This window comes from Capricornis sumatraensis, chromosome 17 (genome assembly GCF_032405125.1).
Source record: "Capricornis sumatraensis isolate serow.1 chromosome 17, serow.2, whole genome shotgun sequence".
Classification (NCBI taxonomy): Eukaryota; Metazoa; Chordata; class Mammalia; order Artiodactyla; family Bovidae; genus Capricornis; species Capricornis sumatraensis.
In genome coordinates, this window is record NC_091085.1 from 65067103 (window position 1) to 65088811 (window position 21709).

Sequence of the window (21709 nt, forward strand, 5' to 3'; positions counted from 1 at the left end):
CTAAATGCTTTCCTGCAGTCTCAGATAAATCCCATAGTTAGGGACTAATATCATTCCCATTTTATAGATAAAGAAACTGAGTCCGTTAGCACAGCACAGCATACAGAGTCAGTCTCAGAGAGATGAACTTGCCAGACAGCCTGGATTAGCTCTGGCCCATCCCAAGCTTGGGATGATGATAAAGATAATAATAACTAACACCATGGCTATGATCCTCAAGGGGCCTTCAGCTTTTTCTGCACTTTAAGAACCTGAACTGAGAAAGCAGGAGTCCTGGCAGGTGCCCACAGAGGCCACCCTCTCCCCCACTGTCTCACCACGTGCCCTTTTCTCACTACCCAAGCGCTTCCTACTGGAGGGCCTTTGCCAAGCCCAGCCCCTTCACTGGTTGGCCCCACCAGGAAACCTACACTGATCCATCAGATTTCAGCTAAAACTCTCTCTTGCTCGGGGCAGCTTTGCCCACCTCCCAGACAATGACAGTCTCTTTGCTCTCTGTCCTCACTGTACCCTAACCTCCTATCATCCAGGCACAAAATGGGACTGATCATAGTTATTTTACTCCTTACCTGTGACTCTCAGCCCTGCATGTACATTATAATCATTCAGGGGAGTTTTTGAAAAATACAGGCCTTGGACCTAGTGTTGACCAACTGAATCAAAAATCTTTGGGGTTGGACAGTATACCACAAGCTACAACTCAGTACACTGATTTGTTTACATGGCCTGTTCTCCTACTAGACTGTAAGCTCCCTGAGGCCACACACTGTATCTGATTCACTTCTTTGTTCTCAGTGCCCAGCCAGTGGCATAGACCAAAGCAGGTGCCTAGGACATTAGAAGATGAAACAGCTAGATAAAACCCAATCAATGAAAAAGAAACACTTAGAAGTATACAAATTCATTGAAGTTATAATATTAATTCTAACTTGAAAAAAAATCTCTGGGGTTGGGTCACAGCGCCTCTATTCCCTCAGAGCCCCCAGGTGATTATAACATGTACTTGGCACTAAGAATGGTATTTCAGACTGGGCCCTGCTCCATAAGGTTAAAGACCACGACTGTCTGCCCTCCATTGGATTGCCATGACCCAGCACAATGCACCTGGTACACAGAACATGCTCAATAAATATTATTTGAAAGAATGAATGAATAAGTTATGCTAAAGGCTCTGAGAAGGCCTGCAACTGAAAACATTAACTTTGTTTAAACCTAGTGTTTCCCAAACTTATTTGATCACGGGATTATTTTCCTCCACAGAAAACCTACTCACATCTTGAAGAACATCTGTTAAACCCGGCAGGGGAGATTCTGATCTGCAGAAATCTTGGGACTGGCTTCACTGGCCTTACAAACTTGACCCGGGGGTAAGTTATTATAAACCACCAACTTTATGCCCGGGCAAGGGAGGGAACTTGAAGATGGCTATCTATTCCCCCACCTTCCATGGCCCATCCCTGCTGGCTCCAAAAGCCCAGGAAATGTGTGGGCCTAGTTTCTTGAGCTTGGGATGATGATAAAGATAATAATAACTAACACCATGGCTATGATCCTCAAGGGGCCTTCAGCTTTTTATGCACTTTAAGAAGCTGAACTGAGACAGCAGGAGTCCTGGCAGGTGCCCACAGAGGCCACCTTCTCCCCCACTATCCCAAGGGCTCTGGAAAACCTCCTGCCTGCCTTAAGCTCACCAGCACTCTGAGCTCACTGGGCTCAGGGGACCTCTAGTACAACCAGGGAAGGCTCAACCCACCAAGGGCCTTTTTATAGCTGGCCTCCCTTCCCTGGGCCTTTCCCCAGCATGCAGTTGAGATTTCAGCCTAAATGGGAAAGAATAATCCTTGGGGGAAGCAGAGGGTGAGCTTCCAACTTAACTACTTAAAGGCTAGAATGTGAAGCAACCTGGAAGAACAGTGAACCCATCAAAATAGGAGATAGCTGAAATGTAGAGTCTCAAAGCACATACTTCGCAGAGGTCAAATTGACTGGGGCCTGAATCTCAGCCCTGCCACTTCTTGTCTGTGTGACTTCAGGTATCTTACTTACCTTCTCTGAGCCCCAGTTTCCTCATTTATAAAATGGTGATAAAAACAGTCCTGACGTCCACTGGCTAATATGAGGGTGACATAGGAAAGTATACAAGTCACAGTGGCCATTATTTTTCTAGTGTCATCTCTGCCCCCAAAGACCTCACCATTCATTTAAAAGCGGAGAGCAGTTCTGTCTTTGGAGGCTGGAAAAAGCTCCAACGGTGCAGCTTATCAAACATCCCAGGTGCTGTGTTTCTGTATTTTCACTCATTCACAAGCAACCCTGAGTTTTGTTATCTGCCATTTATGGACGGGGGAACTAAAGCCTAGAGGTGAAGGTGCTTGCCAAAGGCACAGAAGTGGGAAGTGACTGATGTGGGATTTTGTCGAAGGGTTATCTGACTAAAGGAGTTTTTCCCCAGAGAACAGGGAGGATTCATGCAAAACTCAACACTGGCACTGGTGAGTACTTTGTGATTTTGCTGCGAACCTCAGAGTCACAGAGGACTTGAAATAGGAAAACCTTGGTTGCCAGCTCCTTGGGTGTATATTCAAGCATGGTGAGAGGGCTGGGCCGGGAGACTGTCACAACCTGAGAACAGGGCCCCACGGTCTGTACTCTTTTTGGCTTACGTAGATAGAAATCCTAGTTCATTACTGTTTTACCTGTTGTTTTCTTAGGTTCTGTATTTGTCTATTTGGCATCTGCTCATTACGGGGCTTCCCTGGTGGCTCAGACAGTAAAGAATCTGCATGCAATGCAGGAGACCTGGGTTCGATCTCTGGGTCAGGAAGATCCCCCTGGAGAAGGAAATGGCAACCCACTCCAGTATTCTTGCCTGGAGAACTCTACACATAGAGAAGCCTGGCAGGCTACAGTCACTGGGGTCGCAGAGAATCAGACACAACTGAGTGACTAACACTTTCATACACACATTATAGGGTCAAACTAATGGCCAAACTTGTTTACAGCTTCCCTGTGACCCAGAGCCTATATCCCCAACCATCTCCTTTATCTAATTCACATTCTCGGCCAATATTTCCTCTGCCTCAAATCACCCAGGGCCAGGTACCAGACAGCTAGAGACCACTCCTATAGCATAGAGGCCACCAACATTATTCAAACTAGTCAATGCTAAGCTGTTTCCTCTGCCCTGCTTTACTTTGTGTGGAAAACACAATAAAAGCTGTGACCTATGCTTTCCCTTTGCTCCTTTCTGTCTCCTGGCTGACCCTGGTGCTTCCCCATGTGGCCCTGTGTAGGATGGAAGCCCTTTTCTCTTGGGAAGTGCAAGCAATAAAAATCTTCTTTCAAGGTCATCAGCCTCTCCATGTTCCCACCCAGACACCTCTATAAATTAAAATCTCCTGGGTGCAATCATGGACACAGTCAAGTGGACCACTGGCTGCACAGGCTTTGAGAATTACCGTAAGAGCAACAGCAAGCTGTTGTGTGTTGAGGATATGAGGTCATCTTTGTGCAACGCAGTTTCCGATCAGATCTCCTCCACCCTTCTGACAAGTAGCCCTGAGGAGCAGGTAACATTCAATCCAGTTTTGGGTCGTCCCGACCACCTGAAGCTCAGAGCCTCGGATGGAATGAGAGTGATGCCTACCTTTCAGGTGGAACGTTTTCTGTGTTGCTGCTGTGGCGTCTCTGCATTTTCCTTAAGACCTAAAAGTCAACACAGGCATGAACCAGAGTCTCCCAACATTCCCAGCACCTAGATTGCCATGGTAACTATAAATAAGTACTACTCATATCTTATATCCCTAGAGCTTTCTGACATTTTGCAAACTGGGTTTCAGTCTGGTATGTCATTCAACCCTCAAATCAACCTTCTGTCCCCTGAGGAAAGTGTCATTCATGGATGAGGAGGATGAGACTTGAAGGTGGAGGAAGTCTTCACATGAGAGGAGAAAGAAGTGAACTATAAAACAAAGAGGTGCAGTAGACAGACATTTGGGAGACACAGATCCTGGACCGGTGCCACCCTTAATTTGCTGTGTGACCCTGGACAAGTCAGTAACCTCTTGGTGGCCTCAGAGTCCCCATAGGTTCAAAGGGAGAGGGGTGGAGTGTCTGAACCCAGAGCTTCCTTCCAGCCCTCACATTTGGTAATGAAGATGTGAATCCCCATGCAGACATGTCACCTGGTTCACTGTGAGGAACCACATGGACTTCAGAACTCCATGTTGACGACACCTCAGGTGGGCATTCAGGGTTCCAGGTGGGGATGTGACCACTGGATTCCAGAGAAAGCAGATCTCTCCCTCTTCCTTCTCTCCAAAGGGACACAGGAGCTTACCAGAGATTCCAAATCCTGGATGGCACAGAATACTTAAGTGACTAGTCCATGGGATGCCTTGAACCTAAGAAGTCTTAGGGCTTCATGGGGGGGTGGCTATAAACAGATGGTTATGTTGCCTCCTTATCCTTTGCTAGCCTCCCATTGATCCCGCATTGGTATTCCTGAGGACAGTTATGATCTGAACATATTTTGCCCTATTGTCAAACTCTGAGTCCTGATTAGGAAATACAGACATGTTTTAGGGCCTCCAAAGGTGACCTACTGTAACCAGAATAAAATCAAAGTTCTGTTCCTGGCCTGCAGGCCTCACCTGTCCCCAACCTCACCTGCCTCCACTTTCCCTTTAACCAAGCCCCTTCAATCATACTGGTCTTTTTGTTTTTCAAAGATGCCAGCTTGTTCCTGTCTCAGGGCCTTTGTGCTTGCTGTTCCCTCTCCCCAGAATGCTGTTCCTTCTGGCTAGCTCCCTCAGGTCAAATGTCACCTCCTCCTAGAGGTCTTCTCTTCTCACCCTCCTGACCCACCATATGTTGCCCTGTTCAACTATCTTCATAGCATCGATCAGTTATTTACATGCTTGCTTATTTATTTATGCTCTGTCCCCCATTAGAATATAAACACTATAAAAGTAAGGATCCGTCTGCCTCATTTGCCCTTCCACCTCCACATGTAGAACACTGCCTGGCACAGAGCTGCACTCAACAAGTAAAACATCAATGGGTCTCTCACTTTACCTCTTTCTATATATGCCTTGCTCCTTCCCTGACCTCTCACCCTAGAGAAGAAACAAAAGCCAGACCCTTTATATGAATAGGTTTAGCTTCCTTAAATATTTTCTTGTTGCAGAACAAAAGATGATATCTGGCTTAGTTCAGGGTGCCATAATTGGCTGTTGAGTGATTTCTTGATCCTGACCAGCCTTCTTCAGGGGACAGTACTGGTGTTACCAGGGCTGCTGATTAGAAACAGTTCACCAGAGAAGCCTTCTTTCTTTTTGGAAAATCACCCGAAACACAAACCAAAACAAAACTGGTCAGTAGCACCATCTCCATATATGAAGGAAAGTTTATCCCATAATTGCACTCATCTCACATGCTAGCAAAGCAATGCTCAAAATTCTCCAAGCTAGGCTTCAGCACTGTGTGAACCGAGAACTTCCAGATGTTCAAGCTGCATTTGGAAAAGGCAGAGGAACCAGAGATCAAATTGCCAACAGCTGGATCATAGAAAAAGCAAGAGAATTCCAGAAAAACATCTACTTCTCCTTCATTGACTATGCTAAAGCCTTTGACTATGTGGATCACAACAAACTGGAAAATTCTTAAAGAGTTGGGAATACCAGAACACCTTACCTGCCTCCTGAGAAATCTGTATACTGGTCAAGAAGCAACAGTTAGAACTGGACATCGAACAAAAGATTGGCTCCAAATTGGGAAAAGAGTATGTCAAGACTGCATACTGTCACTCTGCTTATTTAACTTATATGCAGAGCACATCATGAGACATGCTGGGCTAGATGAAGAACAAGCTGGACTCAAGACTGCCGGGAGAAATATCAATAACCTCAGATATGCAGATGACACCACCCTTAAGGTAGAAAGAGGAACTAAAGAGCCTCTTGATGAAAATGAAAAAGGAGAATGAAAATGCTGGCTTAAAACTCAACATTCAGAAAACTAAGATCATGGTATCCGGTCCCATCACTTCATGGCAAATAGATACAGAAACAATGAAAACAGTGAGAGAATTTATTTTCTGGGGCTGCAAAATCACTGCAGATGGTGACTGCAGCCATGAAATTCAAAGATGCTTGCTCCTTGGAAGAAAAGCTATGACAAACCTAGACAGCATATTAAAATGCAGAGACACGACTTTGCTGACAAAGATCCATCTAGTCAAAGCTATGGTTTTTCCATTAGTCATGTATGGATGTGCGAGTTGGACCATAAAGAAAGTTGAGCACTTTAGAATTGATACTTTTGAACTGTGGTGTGGGAGAAGACTCTTGAGAGTCCCTTGGACTGCAAGGAGATCAAACCAGTCCATCCTAAAGGAAATCAGTCCTGAACATTCATTGGAAGGACTGATGCTGAAGCTGAAGTGCCAATACTTTGGCCACTCGATATGAAGAACTGACTCATTGGAAAAGACCGTGATGCTTGGAAAGATTGAAGGCAGAAGAAGGGGATGACAGAGGAAGAGATGGCTGGATGGCATCACTAACTCAATAGGTATGAGTCTGAGCAAGCTCCAGGAGTTGGTGATGGACAGGTGAGCCTGGCGTGCTGCAGTCCATGAGGTCACAAAGAGTCGGACACGACTGAGTGACTGAACTGAACTTATCCCATAAATCTATTTCAAGAACCTGTAATCTTGCCTTAATGCCCCCTCCCCCCACAATGATTCCTCATCACCTACAAATTCTTGGGGAAAATAAAATACCGAATCCCAGGTTTCAGGACTTTCCTCGTGGTCCAGTGGCTAAGACTCTGTCCTCCCAATGCAGGGGGCCAAGGTTCCATCCTTGGTCAGGGAACTAGATCCCATATACTGCAGCAACTAAGAGCTCGCAAGCCACAAAGAAGATAGAAGATCCTGCATGCCACAACTAAGACCCGGCGCAGTCAAATTATTGTTAAAAAAAAAAAAAATCCCAAGTTTCCATCCACAAATTTGCCACAGTCTCCTAAATCAAATACCCAAGATCCCACTTTCAGATGCTTGCTTTCGAAGGGGCTTCAGATTCTGTGTTGAAAGCAGGCCGTACATAACTATTCCGATACTGAATTCTGGAATAAAACGTTTGCATGTGGGATGCTTCTGAAATGACTGACTGAAATGCCTTTTTTACCCTCTGCTTCATACATCGCACTCCATTCCTAAGAAGGATTTTACCAAGAGTTTTCAGTGTATGGGAGATTTTAAGTTGCACCCCCGGGCCGTTACATGACTGCACGGAAATGCACGCAAGAGAGCATCTCCTGCATCACTTGCATTGGAAGAAGGCAGGTGCGCTTCGAATACAATGCCGTGGGCGTTTTTCGTTCTTGCAACCAACGTTTAGCGCGAAACGCCCCAGAACTGCAAGGGCAGATTACACTTACCATACTGGAGGGGGAAAAATAACGTTCTCATTTTACCTGGACAAACGATTCAGCAATCACAGCGGCATCATTCACGTCCTTCCAAGCCAATCACTCGCGCGGCCGGGAGAGCACCTGACTTCCGAATGCTTCCGGCCTCTCCTCAGGTTTTTCTCCCAGGTCGCTAGGTCCGGCGCTAAGACCCGGGCATAGCTCCACCGGCCGCACGCACACGATTGCCCACCCCCTTCCCGAGATTTAGCCAATAAGAAGCCCCCGCTCTGTAGGGACCAATGAGGAGGAGGCTGAATGAGGCCCGGCGGGTGACGCGAGAGGTGAGGAGGCGGTGCGTGGGGCGGAGTCACGTGGGAGGTGAGAGGTGGCTGACGGGAGCTGGCTGGGCTGAGGGCCGCGGGGCCGTCGCCCGCCGCGAGCCATGGGGCTGCCGGCCGTGTAGGGGCCATGTCGGCGGGGCCCCGGGGCTGCCCCGCTCCGCGCCGGGATGGTGAACCTGGCGGCTATGGTGTGGCGCCGGCTCCTGCGGAAGAGGTGGGTGCTTGCCCTGGTCTTCGGGCTCTCGCTGGTCTACTTCCTCACCAGCACCTTCAAGCAGGTCAGTGCTGCCCCGGCTGCCCGGGTGAGGGAAGCTGCCTCTGCAGCCGCGCTGCCCGAGTGTCCGGCGCGCCGGGGCTGAGACGGGAGAAGGGACCTGCCCCTTTGGTTGGGACAGAGCTGGGACTCGAGCCCGCTGTGATGGGCCTCTAACGCTGTTCTTTTCACCCTCAGGGCTTCCTACCTGCCGGGCTCAGGGCTTCTCACCTGCCGGTCCCAGGGCTGAGCGGGGCTGGCATTTCTCCTTTCATCCTCACGGAGGTTTGGGGTAGGGTGTAGGTGTACTGTCCCCGTATTGTAGCGGGGGAACCTGGAGACTGGGAAAGGTGGAGATTCCTGGGCTATAAGTAGCCAAGCTGCGAGGCCAGCGCCGGTGTGCCTGGTTTTTATTTAATTTCGGGGCTCAGTGATCGCCAGGACCCCCGCGGTTCCCTTCCTATACAAAACAGGGTTGGGTGGAATTTTGTTTTCACCTGGCCACCCCCTGAGTTTTTCTTTTCTGTGCGAATTTCTGAAAGAAAAGGCGGAGAGCTTTGGTGGGAAATGTTACCCAGAGCACGGGCAGGATGTTTAGAAATCGGTAGGAGCGTTTGGGTTTTTACAACGAATGAGCCTACTTCAGAGGGTACCCGGGACAACCCTGCTTTATGCTGTTGCTCTGATGGGAGTTTAAAAAATCTCCCCTTTTCATTTTCAAGAGTCAAGTTCCTAAATAGAATGTATCAGTGAATAGAAAATTACTAAACAAGGGAGGGAATATATGTATACTTACGGCTGTTTCACGTTGTTGGACGGCAGAAACTAGCACAGTATTGTAAAGCAGTTATTTTCTTATAAGTTAAAAAAAAATCAGTAAAGGAGATGGTCACCCTAGTTTTAGCAGGTTAGTGGGGAAGCTGTAAAAAGGGAAATTAGAGAACTGTATCCCACTTTTCACCTGTGTTACAAGCTTCCTCTGGTGACTAGGACGTGTGGGTGACATTCCTGTGAACTCAGTGCTTCTTGGATGTGTGTTTTAACAACTTCACAGACACCTTCTCGTGGTCACATGCTGTCCCCTGTCTGTCCCGCGGCTGCCACGGTGAGCAGGGACTCAGCCCCCTGCCTCCCTCCCACCTGCCGTTGCTCACCTCTAGCACTGTTGGTTTCAATACCAACTGTATGCTGTTGGCTATGCTAATTTCTAACTCCAACCTCCACGGATTCAGAAACCCCCAGGTTCTTCTGTCCAGTTGCCTGCTTGAGTCCCTTTTGAATGTATTGTCAGCTCCTCTTACTTGTCCAAAACCGAACTCCTGATTCTCCAGCACCTGCACTTCCTCTCCAGTCTTCCCAGGCTCACTAGTTACTGTTCCTCAGGTAGTCCGGCCACAGATACTGGCTGCTTTACTTTATCTCACTCCTCGCCTGCAAAACGTTTCCTCTGCCTCCACGGCAGATCCCGAATCTGTTCTTCTCTCCCAGTTGTCACCGCAGCCACCCTAGGGCAGGTTGCCTGGACCTCTGCAGGGGCCCACCCACAGGTCTCTGCTTTCTTTCTTGTCCTATAGTTTTTTCTCTATAAGCAGGAGGGGATGATCATCTGAATAGAAAAGAAGATACAGTTCTTCTTTGGATCCCCCTTGCATTTAGGTAAAACTCCAGGCTCAGTTCCAGGATCTCTGCATGGTGAGTCTTGTTAATTCAAGTGAGGCTTACTGTTACTGCCCCAGGTCACACCAGGTGACACAGTCTCAGTGACTTCAGTTTCTTGTCCATAGTCATACTTTATTTTTTTTTTTGTGGTAGAAATCACTTACTGAGGATTTCTGGATCATTTGTTTGTTTATCTGTTTCCCCTCACTCTCCCTTCTAGAACATAATTTTTTGGAGAACAGGAACTTTGTGTTGTTCATAGAATCCCAGTCTCTAGAATACTGCCAGACACTATCGTGGTTATTCAGGTATTGGTTGAACAATCAAATCTTTATAATTGGGTGGCTTCCTTTCTTCCCAGTTTGGCACACTCCCACTGATTTTTCCTTTATTGACTCAGATGCTGTCTACTCTTACTTTCCCTACAGTCTCCTTTTTTGAGGGTTGGTTGTGGATGGGCATGTCATGAGGCTTGTGGGATCTTAGTTCCCTGACCAGGGATTGAACCCAGGCCCTCGGGTGAAAATGCGAAGTCCTAACCTCTGGACTGCCAGGGAATTCTCACTACAACTACCTTTTGCTCTGGTGTCCTGGTGTTTGTTTTTTTTTTTAACTTTTGATCTATGGCCACAATCATAGAGGTGTGTGTGTTGGGGGGGAGTGGGGGATGATTCTGAGTCCCTAAAACTGTTCACAACTGTTTTCGTTTTGTAGATTTTTTTGGATCCAATTATCCCATGGCCTAAAAAACATGTTAGCCATGATCTCTCTATTTCTGCCCATTAAGCCCTTGGCAACCGCTAGTCAACTTTCTGTCTCCATGGATTCACTTATGCTGAACATTTCATATAAATGGAATCGTACTGTGTGTCTTGTGTCTGGCTTCTTTCAATTAAAAGCTTGTGTTTTCAAGGCTCATCCATCTTGTAGTATGTATTAGTAGTTTATATCTGAATAATACTCTCGTAAACATCTACCACATTTTGTCTGATGGAGACTTGCCTTGTATCTGAAAAAAGTGAAAGTGTTAGTTGCTTAGTTGCAACTGTTTGCAACCCCATGAATTGTAGCATGCCAGGGTCCTCTGTCCATGGAATTCTCAGGGCAGGAATACTGACTTGTTTCTACTTTTTGACTGTTTGCCATGAACACTGGTGTACAAGGTTTTGTTTGGAAATAGGTTTTCAGTTCTCTTGGGTATGATCCTAGGAGTGGAATTGATGGTCACTTGGTAACTCTGTTTAACTTTTTGAGGAACTGCCAGGCTATTTTCCAGAGTGGCCATACCATTTGCAGTGAACTTTTAAGAAACTATACTTGTCAAGTTTTGATGTACTATCAAAGATTATCCATAATTATCTGGAAAAACCACTAAAATATTCTTTCTACTTCCAACTACACATCTGTATGAGATAGATTTTCTTCATAAGCTTCAATCCGAACAATATATTGCAATAGATTGGATGCAGAGGGAGTTGTGAGAATCCAGCTGTTTTCTATTGAGCCAGGCTTTAAAAACATTTGCAGACACGTAAAAACATTTTCTCATCTCACCAAATACATATTTTTGTTTTGAAAAACATTCTTTTCCCACACGCACATGAAAACCTGTTGATATGTAATGGGGCTCATTATTGTTATTTTTAAACAAATAGCTTATTTAAATATTTTAAGAAGTTATGTTTTAATTTCTAATACGATGACTATCAATAGCCATAACCCTCAGTGACCCACATACTGAAGTCCTGAATAATTTTTAAGAGTATAAAGGGTCCGTGGACTTTTGTGAGATGAACATCATCCCAATCTGACTGATGCTCTTACACATGTGTGAGTTTGCTTGCTGGCTCTGTTCTGTGCTGCTGTTTTGGTCTTCGGCACTCCTGAGATCAGTGGCTTGAGGCAAGTGGGCTCCGTTTTGCCTAGACTCAGGCTCCATCTGTAACAGAGCTGTGCTATCTATTGGACAGGAAGGCGGGGTGGGAGTGGTTAGAATTAATTGAGAGGAGACTGAAAAACTCCAAAGCTTCATATGATCCTTAGCTCTGCTTCAGTGAGATTGAACTCTTGGAGCAGATGCAGCCACTTTTTGCCTAGAGATAGTTGATTATTCTCTACAGCTTTGAATTCCTCTTTTCTTTGGTTTTCATGTTAATTAATGCTTTGGGGGATAGTTTAAATTGTAGGTATGGGAACACAAGAGAAATTAGTGACCTTGGTGGGGATGCCATTGGGGGAGAGGGCTGGGTGCCAGGTGACTTGGGCACACTGATTTAACAAATGTTTTAGTGAAAACCAACTGCACTAGGCAATGTCTGCTAGATGATGGTGATACAGTGGGGGGCAAAGCAGATGTAGTCTGACTCTCCAAGAGCCTGTATTCTGTAGGGGGTGAGGGGTAGAAATGGCAAATGAGCAGGATTATTTCACATAACAATTAGTAATATAAAGAAAACAAAACAAGGTACTACGATAGAGCAGCAAGGTGGGCCTAACTCTTTGGGGCATTTGAGCTGAGATTAAAGAAATCCCAGTCTTGGAGTCAGAAGGGTCCTTAGAGGTCCTCTCATGTAAATAACTGTTCTCATAGTTGTTCACGTAGTGCAGTTCTGAAAGTGTCAGGGCTATTTGCATAACTACTTGAGAATACATGAACATCATCATCTTTTAAGTAATTAAGTATGTAAATTGGTTTCAAGTTAGACACTGTCTAAAGTGTAATAAATCATAAGAGTTGCTAATCTGTGTTTTCTGTTTTTCACTGATCACAAAAGTACATATACCTTTCAGAGTTTGTAAAGTGATGCACAGGTTAGACAAGGAAAGCAGTTATCTTTAATCTCAGCAACCAGAGGGATTCATTGATACTTGGGCATATTTTCTTTCTTCATTTTCATATTTTAAACATATAATTGGGGCATACTCTTTTTTCACTTATCATGTATGCATTTTCCCCATCTTTAAAAGCTTTAAGTATAAATTTTTTATAACTAAAATTTTCCATGATCAGGTTATATTTATTTGTCATTCCCCAAATATTGGACATTCGGGATTCCCTCTGGCCTTTAGCTCCCTTTTTTTTTCTTTTACTTTTGAGAATCAGAAGCGAGTCTTTTAATGACAATGCCTTGTGCTCAGGTGCCTTCCTGCGTACATGGGACACGTATCTCATTTGGCCCTTAGGCTAGCTCCTGAAAAATCGGGCGGCTATTAGTGCGTGTGCTCATGTGCTGTGTCACTCAGTTGTGTCTGACTCTTTGCTGCCCCATGGACTGCAGCCCACCAGGCTCCCTTGTCCTTGGAATTTTCCGGGCAAGAATATTGGAGCAGGTTGCCATTTCCTGCTCCAGGGGACCTTCCCAACCCAGGAATCAAAACTCTAGTCTTTTGTGTCTCCTGCATTGGAAGGTGGATTCTTTACCTCTGCACCACCTGGGAAGCCCCAGTTATCAATATACCCCCTTTTAAATCAGAGGTTAAGTAATATACATTAGTAATAAAACATTTCTATAGTTGCTTGTAGTTTATGAAAATTCTGGAGGCACTTTGAAAATAGAGAACCCAGCTACCTTTGTTTCTATATCTTTAACACATTGTAAGAACTTCGTACCTTTGGATGGATCTGAAATGAGAAAATACAAACATATTGGGAGGAGATGTTTAAAATTGAGACAGCCTGTTAGGGTAGGTGGACCAGCTGGGGAAAGGTTTAAAGCTGCCTGTTCAGTGAAGGAATCCCTTCAGTGCCCCTTCACCACATCGTTGTAAAAGTGGACCTTTGGAAAAACAAATGTGCTAATTCATTACTTTCGTCATTATGTCTCACACACTGTCTTGTACAGTCTTTTCTGGTTGTACGACTCTGACCCAATCCTTTTGGCAAGGTCGTTAATATTCAGGTTTGAAAACAATCTCAAATGCTGGGAGCCTTGCCTTCCTGTTTACCAGGATCATAGTAATGTGGAAGAGGCCCTTCTGGAATGCCCTTGACCATGAACGCTTGTTTTCTTTCAGGAGGAATAGCAGGAAAGTTTGAGAGTAATTTGAAGAGCACTTTCAACCTTGCTATACTGTAAATCCAGTTTACTGTACTTTGACCAGCCTCTTAAGTCTTTATGGCTATTAATTTATCTAGGGTAGCATTTGAAGTGCAGTTTAGCTTGCACATAGCTTGATTATGTCATTAACTGATACAGCCCCAACAGAGCAGAGGAGCATGAATTTACAGGTGGTTAAGCAGTGTGCACCTAAGTGATTTGTCCGTATTCCCAAGGCGTCTGCATTTAGCTCCCATTCTTCCCCCAACCAAGTAATACTGATGTTGTTTTTGTATAACCCATCTTGTTCATGCTGATGTTAGTTCAAAAGAAACAAAAGAGAGGGGAAAGTGAAAGTAGCTCAGTCATATCCGACTCGTTGTGACTCCATGGACTACACAGCCCGTGGAATTCTCCAGGCCAGCATACTGGAGTGGGTAGCTGTTCCCTTCTCCAGGGAATCTTCGCAACCCGGGGATTGGACCTAGTTCTCCCACATTGCAGGCGGATTCTTTACCAGCTGAGCCACCAGGGAAGCCCAAGTGTACTAGAGTAGGTAGCCTGTCCCTTCTCCAGGGGATCTTCCCAACCCAGGAATTGAACCGGAGTCTCCTGCATTGCAGGTGGAATGCAGCTGCATTACCAGCTCAGCTACCAGGAAATCCCAAAAGAGAGGGGGCAGAATAGAAATTAAAGCCACCTGGTAGGACTGTTTTACCTTTAGTAAATTAAGGAGCAAAATTCAGTACTGGTGTGGCACAGTGTTATTTAAATGCTGGTAATGTTAAAAGTGGCATATATAACTTTTGGAAAATTATCTAGCACTGTGTGAAGAACTAATTCATTGGAAAAGACTCTGATGGTGGGAACGATTGAAGGCAAGAGAAGAAGGAGGTGAGAGAGGATGAGATGGTTGGATGGCATCACCGACACAATGGACATGAGTTTGAGTAGGTTCCGGGAGTTGGTGATGAACAGGGAAGCCTGGTGTGCTGCAGTCCATGGGGTCACAAAGAGTCAGACACAACTGAGTGACTGAAACGAATTATAGCATTAACTCTACTTCTAATAATAATTCCTACCATAAATGATGCAAGAGAATAAGCAAAAGGTCTCCATTTTTATTGCAGTGCTGTTTATGATAACAAAAACCTGGGGCAGGCAGAAACATTGATCTGTAGAGGATGTGTTTACTAAATTACAGCATATCAACATGATGGATTATTATATAGCCTTGAAAATGATTATCAAGATAATGTAGGTACTTGAATCGTTTACCATCCAATTAGTGTCAAGAGGAGCTGAATGTGAAGCATCCTAATTTGTAGTATAAATGCTGGGGTCAAAGGCTAGAAGTTAATATGCAGAAATGGCTACAGCTTTATTTAAGTAATGGGATTGTGGGATATTTATGTCTTTCAGATTGGTAATCATGGTTTTTTAAAATAATAAACTTAATTTGGAATAATTATGGGTTTACAGAGAAGTTTCAAGGGTAGAGTTCCTGTAGATTCCTCACTAGTGTCACCTATTGTTAATAACCATGTTTTTAATAACTTTTATCATTTTACTTTAAATTAAAAATGAAACTTTTCCAAAGATGAAAGATGGTAATAATCACCTGTCCTTTCCATGTTAATGGTCTGTAGTGTATCTTTCCATGCCTTTATCTCAGCTCTTACAATCCTGTATGTATACATTAATACAGTTATTATTGTAATACAACATGTGGTAATATGCACATTATTCTGTAACTTGTGTTTTAGCTTAATATACTAAGGACATCAGTGCTCTGCAACCCTGTTTATTAATATCATCTGAGTGCTTTGAAAAAATAATGACTCCCAGGCCCCACCCACAGAGCTTTTTACTCAGTCTGGAGTTGGACTCGGGAATCAGAATTCAAGTGTCCTATATAATCTAATGTGCAAGTCATGTTTAAGGACTCCTACTGTAGGTAAATACACATCAGTCATGTCTTTTTTTTTTTTTTTTGGTAATAGCCATAGCTATACATGTTTATTCAATCATTTCTTTGTGGTTGGGGTTCCTGTTTTTTTTTTCTATCACATAAACAGTCCTATAGTGGACATCCTAATACACCCTTACATATTGGTACTTTCTAGAGGCTAGGTTTCAAAAATGTGTTTGCTGTGCCAAAGTATATGTGGATATTCATGTTGTAAATATTAAATAACTCTTCCCAGAAAAATAACTCTTTTCTGTTGTCTTAAAGTATAACCTTTGTCATCAACTTTCAAGGTTAGTCCCTTTTGCTCAATGACACATGACAGATCATTCTTAATGGCAAAAGCCACAGAGTTCTATCAAAATGGTAGAATGGTTAAATTATCCTCTGTCCATGGGACTTCCCTGGCAAGAATACTGGAGTGGGTTGCCGTTCCCTTCTCCGGGGAATCTTCTCAGCTCAGGGATTGAACCCTGTATTGCAGGCAGATTCTTCACCACTGAGCCACTAGGGACCCACATATACACACCCATATACACAACCTCTCTCAGAGGGAGTCTTATCATTGTTTTGTTTTCCAACAATAGATAGGTTGAGTAATTCAGAAGATGGCTGTCTCCTGAATCAGAAGATGGCATGGTCTGTGTTTTGGCTCTTGGGCACCTTACTTAGTTTGTCTTAAGAGTATAACAAGGCAGTTTGGAAAGTCTAACTGTGACGTGGGGACTAGGAGAAAAGGTCTAAACTCTTGCCTCTAGAGAAGCTTCTCACTTTGCATGTCTAGGTAAAGGCTGTCTGACGTGGGTGTCTTTTGTAAAGAAAGATATATGTTCTAAGGATCACTTTGTTTGCTTGCTAAGTCGCTTCAGTCATGTTCAACTCTTTACAACCCAGTGGACTGTAGCCCACCAGGTTCCTCTGTCCATGGGATTCTCCAGGCAAGAATACTGGAGTGGGTTGCTGTGCCCTCCTCCAGGGGCTCTTCCTGACCCAGGGGTCAAACCTGCGTGTCTCGTGTCTGTTGCATTGGCAGGCAGGTTGTTTACTGCTGGCGCCACCTGGGGAGCCCCAAGGGTCATGTACTTAGTATTTTTTCATAGAAAAAATTTGCAAGTTTCCATGCTCTTGCACCTAAAATCAAGCTCTTAATTCAGAGTTCCCATTTAGTTTGCCACTGTTCCTCACTGCAAATTAAAGTAACCTTGTTACCTGTGATATGTTCCAGTATTGTCTGAAATGACAAAGTTTCTTTGAAGTTTCCTCTTTTATTTTAAAAGTGTATTCAGATTTTACATTCTATTCCACAATGTAAATGTTTACTTTTAACATAAAAAATGTTTTAAATGATTTGCTGTCAGAAAGTTCGAAACTCTTCCCCTCCAAATTTTTTGAAGAAATTAATGCTTTGTACCCATTTATAATGTGTACTTAATCTAGGGGCATTTATGTAAGTTTTGAAGCATAGCCCTAATTTATTACTTCTTCCTTCAGGTTTGTTTTGCATTTTTTAAAAATGACTTTGGCCCAGACTTTTCTTATACCAAGTGAGGTATCCTGTTGTGCAAGCTTTTTTATATTGTTTTGGTCCTGTTACTGTAGTTTATATGAAAAATTGGTGAAAATGCAAGAAACAATAGTTTAACCTTCTCATTTATGGTTTCTTTGTAGGAGGAGAGGGCAGTGAGAGATCGGAATCTCCTCCAGGTCCAAGACCACGATCAACCCATCCCATGGAAAGTACAGTTTAATTTGGGTAATAGTAGTCGGCCCAGCAACCAGTGCCGGAACTCCATTCAGGGGAAACACCTCATCACAGATGAACTGGGTGAGGCTGGCTCCCTTCCTCTTCTGCAGTCTGGTGCCACTTTTCCTTAATGTCGATTATCCAAACAGTGGTCAGAATTCCTCAGTTGTTTTGTGGGTTTTTTTCCTTTTTCAGCTGGTGGTTTGCAAATAATCTGGTTTGTTTTGCAAGAGTAAATTTTGCTCTTAGTCTCAGAACAAATGAATTATAAACCTAACAATACTGAAATTGATAACAGTAACCTTGAATTAGAGTCTTCATTGATACATGATGAAGCTGAACAAAATGAAGACAGGTACTGTCTTTAAGATGAGGCTACAGTGCATATGTGTGTGTGTTTTAAAGTTTGCAACCCCAGTAAAATAATTAAGGAAAAAAAACCTTTTCCTAAAAGATCTCAAAGGTGTCAGGGCATATGAGGTTATTTGGGATTAAAGGAAAGAATAAGGAAGACTAAACAGTGTTGAGCTCTGTTTTTAAGGTTACATTGGAAAAGCAGATTAAATTGCAAATAACATGTGTTTTGTTTAAATAGAGTAAAGTTCAGTTAAGGGAAGCTACTTCCACAGTATGACCCAGCTAGTCAGGCAGGGATAGACCTAGGACTAAGACCAGGACTGAAGTTGGAATTCAGTGCTTTTTTTTCTTACAGACTTTAGTTTGTATGATACCCAGTGAGAAAGCTTGAAATCTTATGCCTTGACTTTATTATTTAATATTAGGTTATAAGTGACAGTTTGTCTTCTCCTTTGGTCATAGCTAGCAAAAGAATGATTGCCCTCTGATTAATTCAAATGAGACAAAGACTGTCAGATTTCTTAAGTAAAAAGTTCCAAGAACTAAGCAATAAAAATCCAGGAACGATATGTTTTATATTACCTCCATGAATACACGAGAGGAGATAAACAGTGTAATAAAGAAAACTTGCAGGAAATTTTTGCGTTTTAGCGAGCAGATGCCACCAACATGAGTGTTGCCAGAGTTACACCTTATTCAGTAAGACAACCAATAAAGTTAGAAACTTTGCAAAGGTTATAAGTTGGTTTCCCAGTCCGGAGCAGCATACACTGAGATTGTGATTTCACAGGACTCCTTGTTGGAAATAATGTCTGTAAGAGTGCATTTCTCCAGGTGCAAAAGGAGAAATCTTGATGGGCTTTCTTTCACCAGAAGTTAGAAAGATCTGGTTTCAAAGCTAAATATTGACAGATTGTACTGGGGAAAAATAGAAGACCTGAGATGCCAACACTTACAACCTGGAAAAGAGAAAAGGGCAGAAAGATCATTTCAACAAGGGTAATATTTTACATCTTTCTGACAGATTACATGATAAGATGCTCTGTATTTATCATTTGGGGCAGAATTTTAAGGAACATGCTGGTTTATTTGGATTTTTAATTTGTAATTCCTATGAAGATGAGTAAGAATAGTTAGGAAGAATCCCAGAAACATTTAATGTGACATTAGGATCATACTCTCTTATTTTAGAAGACAAAACCACATAGTTAAAACTACCACAGTGGCAAAAAGAAGCACCAGCACCCAGATAAATGGGATTGGCTTCTCATAGGCCTCAGTTTCCCTAGTATGAAGTGAGGGCCCTTCTTGCCTCTTCCATTGTTATTTTACTGGTGCCTCCTGCTTTTGCACAGACTGTGTTTTCCAGAATGGTTTCTGAAAACAACCTCTTGCTTCATGAGGTCTCATTCTCTGAGGATTATGAAGCTGGGGCATTTGGAATGGAAGGATGTGAGCAACAGCTGCTCTGCACCTGTGTGCACCTGTGGGCCTGAGCCTGCACCTGGGAGTTTGCCCATGGGCCGGGTGGGGTCCCTCGTGGACTTATTCTTACATTTTCCTGTCCCACTCCCAGAAGTGTGTAGAGAATTGTCTCTTTAGCAGCTATGAAAAATAAGTTTGCTTTTGTGAGGACATTGTTTTCTTAAAGTTGAATATGAATGCATGAACTAAGTTGGAGGGGGTCTATTTAGATGATGAGTGGAGGAAATTAGGATTTTTATTCCTTGGGTCTTATAGAGTACTGGCATTCCCTAATCCTGAGGGCTAATTGAATCCCTGCTCTGTATACTTAAAAACAGCCTAAATCAGTTTCTAAAGGTTAAATGTGAAATGGCAAGTATATGAAAGGCATTTATAAAAAGTGTGTGTGAAGTTTTTTTTTTGTTTGTTTTTTTAATCTAGGAGAATCTCATTTTCAGGAATGAACGCTTTGTTTTTTTTTCCTCTCTTCAGATTTTTGTTTGAAAAAGCATTACATTTTTCTCCAGGCATAGATGAAAAATTGGCTTGCATAGGTTAGAACAGGGAAACAAAGGCCATGTGATTATTAAATCAAATATGTGACCGCAGACTAAAAGGTCATTTAGGTGGATTAGGATGTATATAGCCTACTTATAAAATAGGAGTCTGTGTTTCCTATAAACTGCTGCATGCAGGTTGCAAGCTCTGACTGGACACCGTCTGATTCCAAACTCTATGGTCTTGAGGATGCTCCTGACTCCAAACTCCGGCTTCATGTTCTTTGGGAGCAGGACTTTGATTGCCGCCGTGTGATCGCCCCTGGTCACAGGTAGGGGACTGCTAGGTCTATACTCAGGCTAGTTTCTGACTTTCAGGTTACGTTTGTGAGAGGAAAGACCTGCTGGTGAATGGCTGCTGTAACGTCAACGTCCCTGGCACAAAGCAGTACTGCTGCGACGGCTGCTTGTCCAGTGGCTGCTGCGGCGCCTACGAGTACTGTGTCTCCTGCTGCCTGCAGCCCAACAAGGTATGGAGAGTTGCTCCTTGTGCTGCGACTCCTTTAACTTTTCTGCTTGCATTTCACATTGAGCATTAGAGTCTTTCTGTGGGATTCTTTGAAAATAGAAGAGAACCTTGTGTAGGTGTCAGAAATGGCTGCTGTGAGGTAGCCTTTGTCTGCAAGGGAAGGACTTAGTTCTCTTTCCTCCAGCTGTGCTTTGGTAGAGTGGGCTGTTGTATTCCCAGTCAAATGTCTAAAGAATAGGACACCAGCCTCCTGCTCATGTAAGCCTCTCTTTCTCTCCCTCCCCTCCCTGCATCAGCCGTCTCTTAGTTTAGGAGAAGTTTCCAAGGTTACCTTGTGCTGCTGAGTTTGGAATTTATTATAGGTACTAACTTTTGTTTCCACAGCAACTCCTCCTGGAGCGCTTCCTCAACCGGGCAGCTGTGGCATTCCAGAACCTCTTCATGGCAGTCGAAGATCACTTTGAATTGTGTTTGGCTAAATGCAGGACCTCATCCCAGGTCAGTATCCATGATGCCCCTGGTGGCAGGGTGGGCCGGTGGGAATCAACGTCTGGAAGAAAACTTGAAAATCCACACTGGGGGCCCTTTGGTGGGGGTGATAATGGAGAAGAGATTTAAATGGAACTTTGGGAGATTAATTGTACAGTCATCCCTTGGTATCTGAGCATATTTGGTTCCAGGACCCCAAATTCCTAAATGCTTATATAAAATGGCATAATGTTTGCATATTACCTCCCTCCATCCTCCCATATGCTTTAAAGCATTTCTAGATTACTTATAATAACTAATATAGTGTAAAGGCCATGTTTTGCTTTTTGGAACTTTGTGGAGTTTTTTGAAATACTTTTGATCTGTGGTTGGTTGAACCCATGTATGCGGACCCTGTGGATACGGAGGGCTGACTGTATTTAGAATGTCAACGTGAGATTTTTATGATTTAGGGATGTAAAATATTTATAATTGTTTAAATCAAGGTCTAACTAACTTGCATCTTCCCTGTCTGATTAGCTTGTTTGCATTTTAAGTCCTACTAGTCAAATTCCTGAGAGAAGCTCTCTCCTCTGTCTTTGACTGAAATTTGACTAAGGCTTTCCAGGCACCACTCGTTTAGAGTGGGTACTAAGTTATTCTGGGACAAAAATGTGGTTTATTTTAGGATTCAAGGGCATGGGGCAGGTGGGTATTGAAAATACACAGATAAATCTGTAGGTTGTTAAGCTTTCAGTACTTTCTAGCATGTTGTCATTAAATGCTTTGCTCTTTGGGCATTAAACATGGCACCAGCTGCTGAAAGTGTCTGAACCTTTTCGCATTTTGACTCCCCATCCTCTGCTCTCAGCCTTTTTGATTGGGTGGTTGTTGGAGTGCTCTCTGTAAAATCACCAGATGTGTTCGTTATACAAGCGCACTTCCTCTGGCTTTCCTTCATGGTGTCTCCAA

General features: G+C 43.6%; 2 protein-coding genes across 7 annotated transcripts in view; one reads left to right on the forward strand and one right to left on the reverse strand.

Moving 5' to 3' along the window:
• RNFT2 (ring finger protein, transmembrane 2) overlaps positions 1–4208 on the reverse strand; it is a 56774-nt gene extending 52566 nt beyond the window's left edge. Inside the window, exons 1-2 of the mRNA XM_068990221.1 lie at positions 4185–4208; positions 3647–3705 (exon numbers count right to left, since the gene is read on the reverse strand). Coding sequence (XP_068846322.1) covers positions 3647–3705; positions 4185–4208 — 83 coding nt within the window. The remainder of the gene's footprint in view (positions 1–3646; positions 3706–4184) is intronic.
• Positions 4209–7853: 3645 nt separating this feature from the next.
• SPRING1 (SREBF pathway regulator in golgi 1) overlaps positions 7854–21709 on the forward strand; it is a 29076-nt gene continuing 15220 nt past the window's right edge. For 2 of the 6 annotated variants that reach the window (XM_068990151.1, XM_068990152.1), the window contains exons 1-4: positions 7858–8038; positions 17347–17503; positions 20119–20270; positions 20654–20767. In XM_068990151.1, coding sequence (XP_068846252.1) covers positions 7928–8038; positions 17347–17503; positions 20119–20270; positions 20654–20767 — 534 coding nt within the window. In that variant the 5' untranslated portion in view covers positions 7858–7927. Of the gene's footprint in view, positions 8039–17346; positions 17504–20118; positions 20271–20653; positions 20768–21709 lie in introns of all 6 variants that reach the window. The other 4 variants (XM_068990150.1, XM_068990149.1, XM_068990153.1 and 1 more) reach the window with 4 other exon arrangements.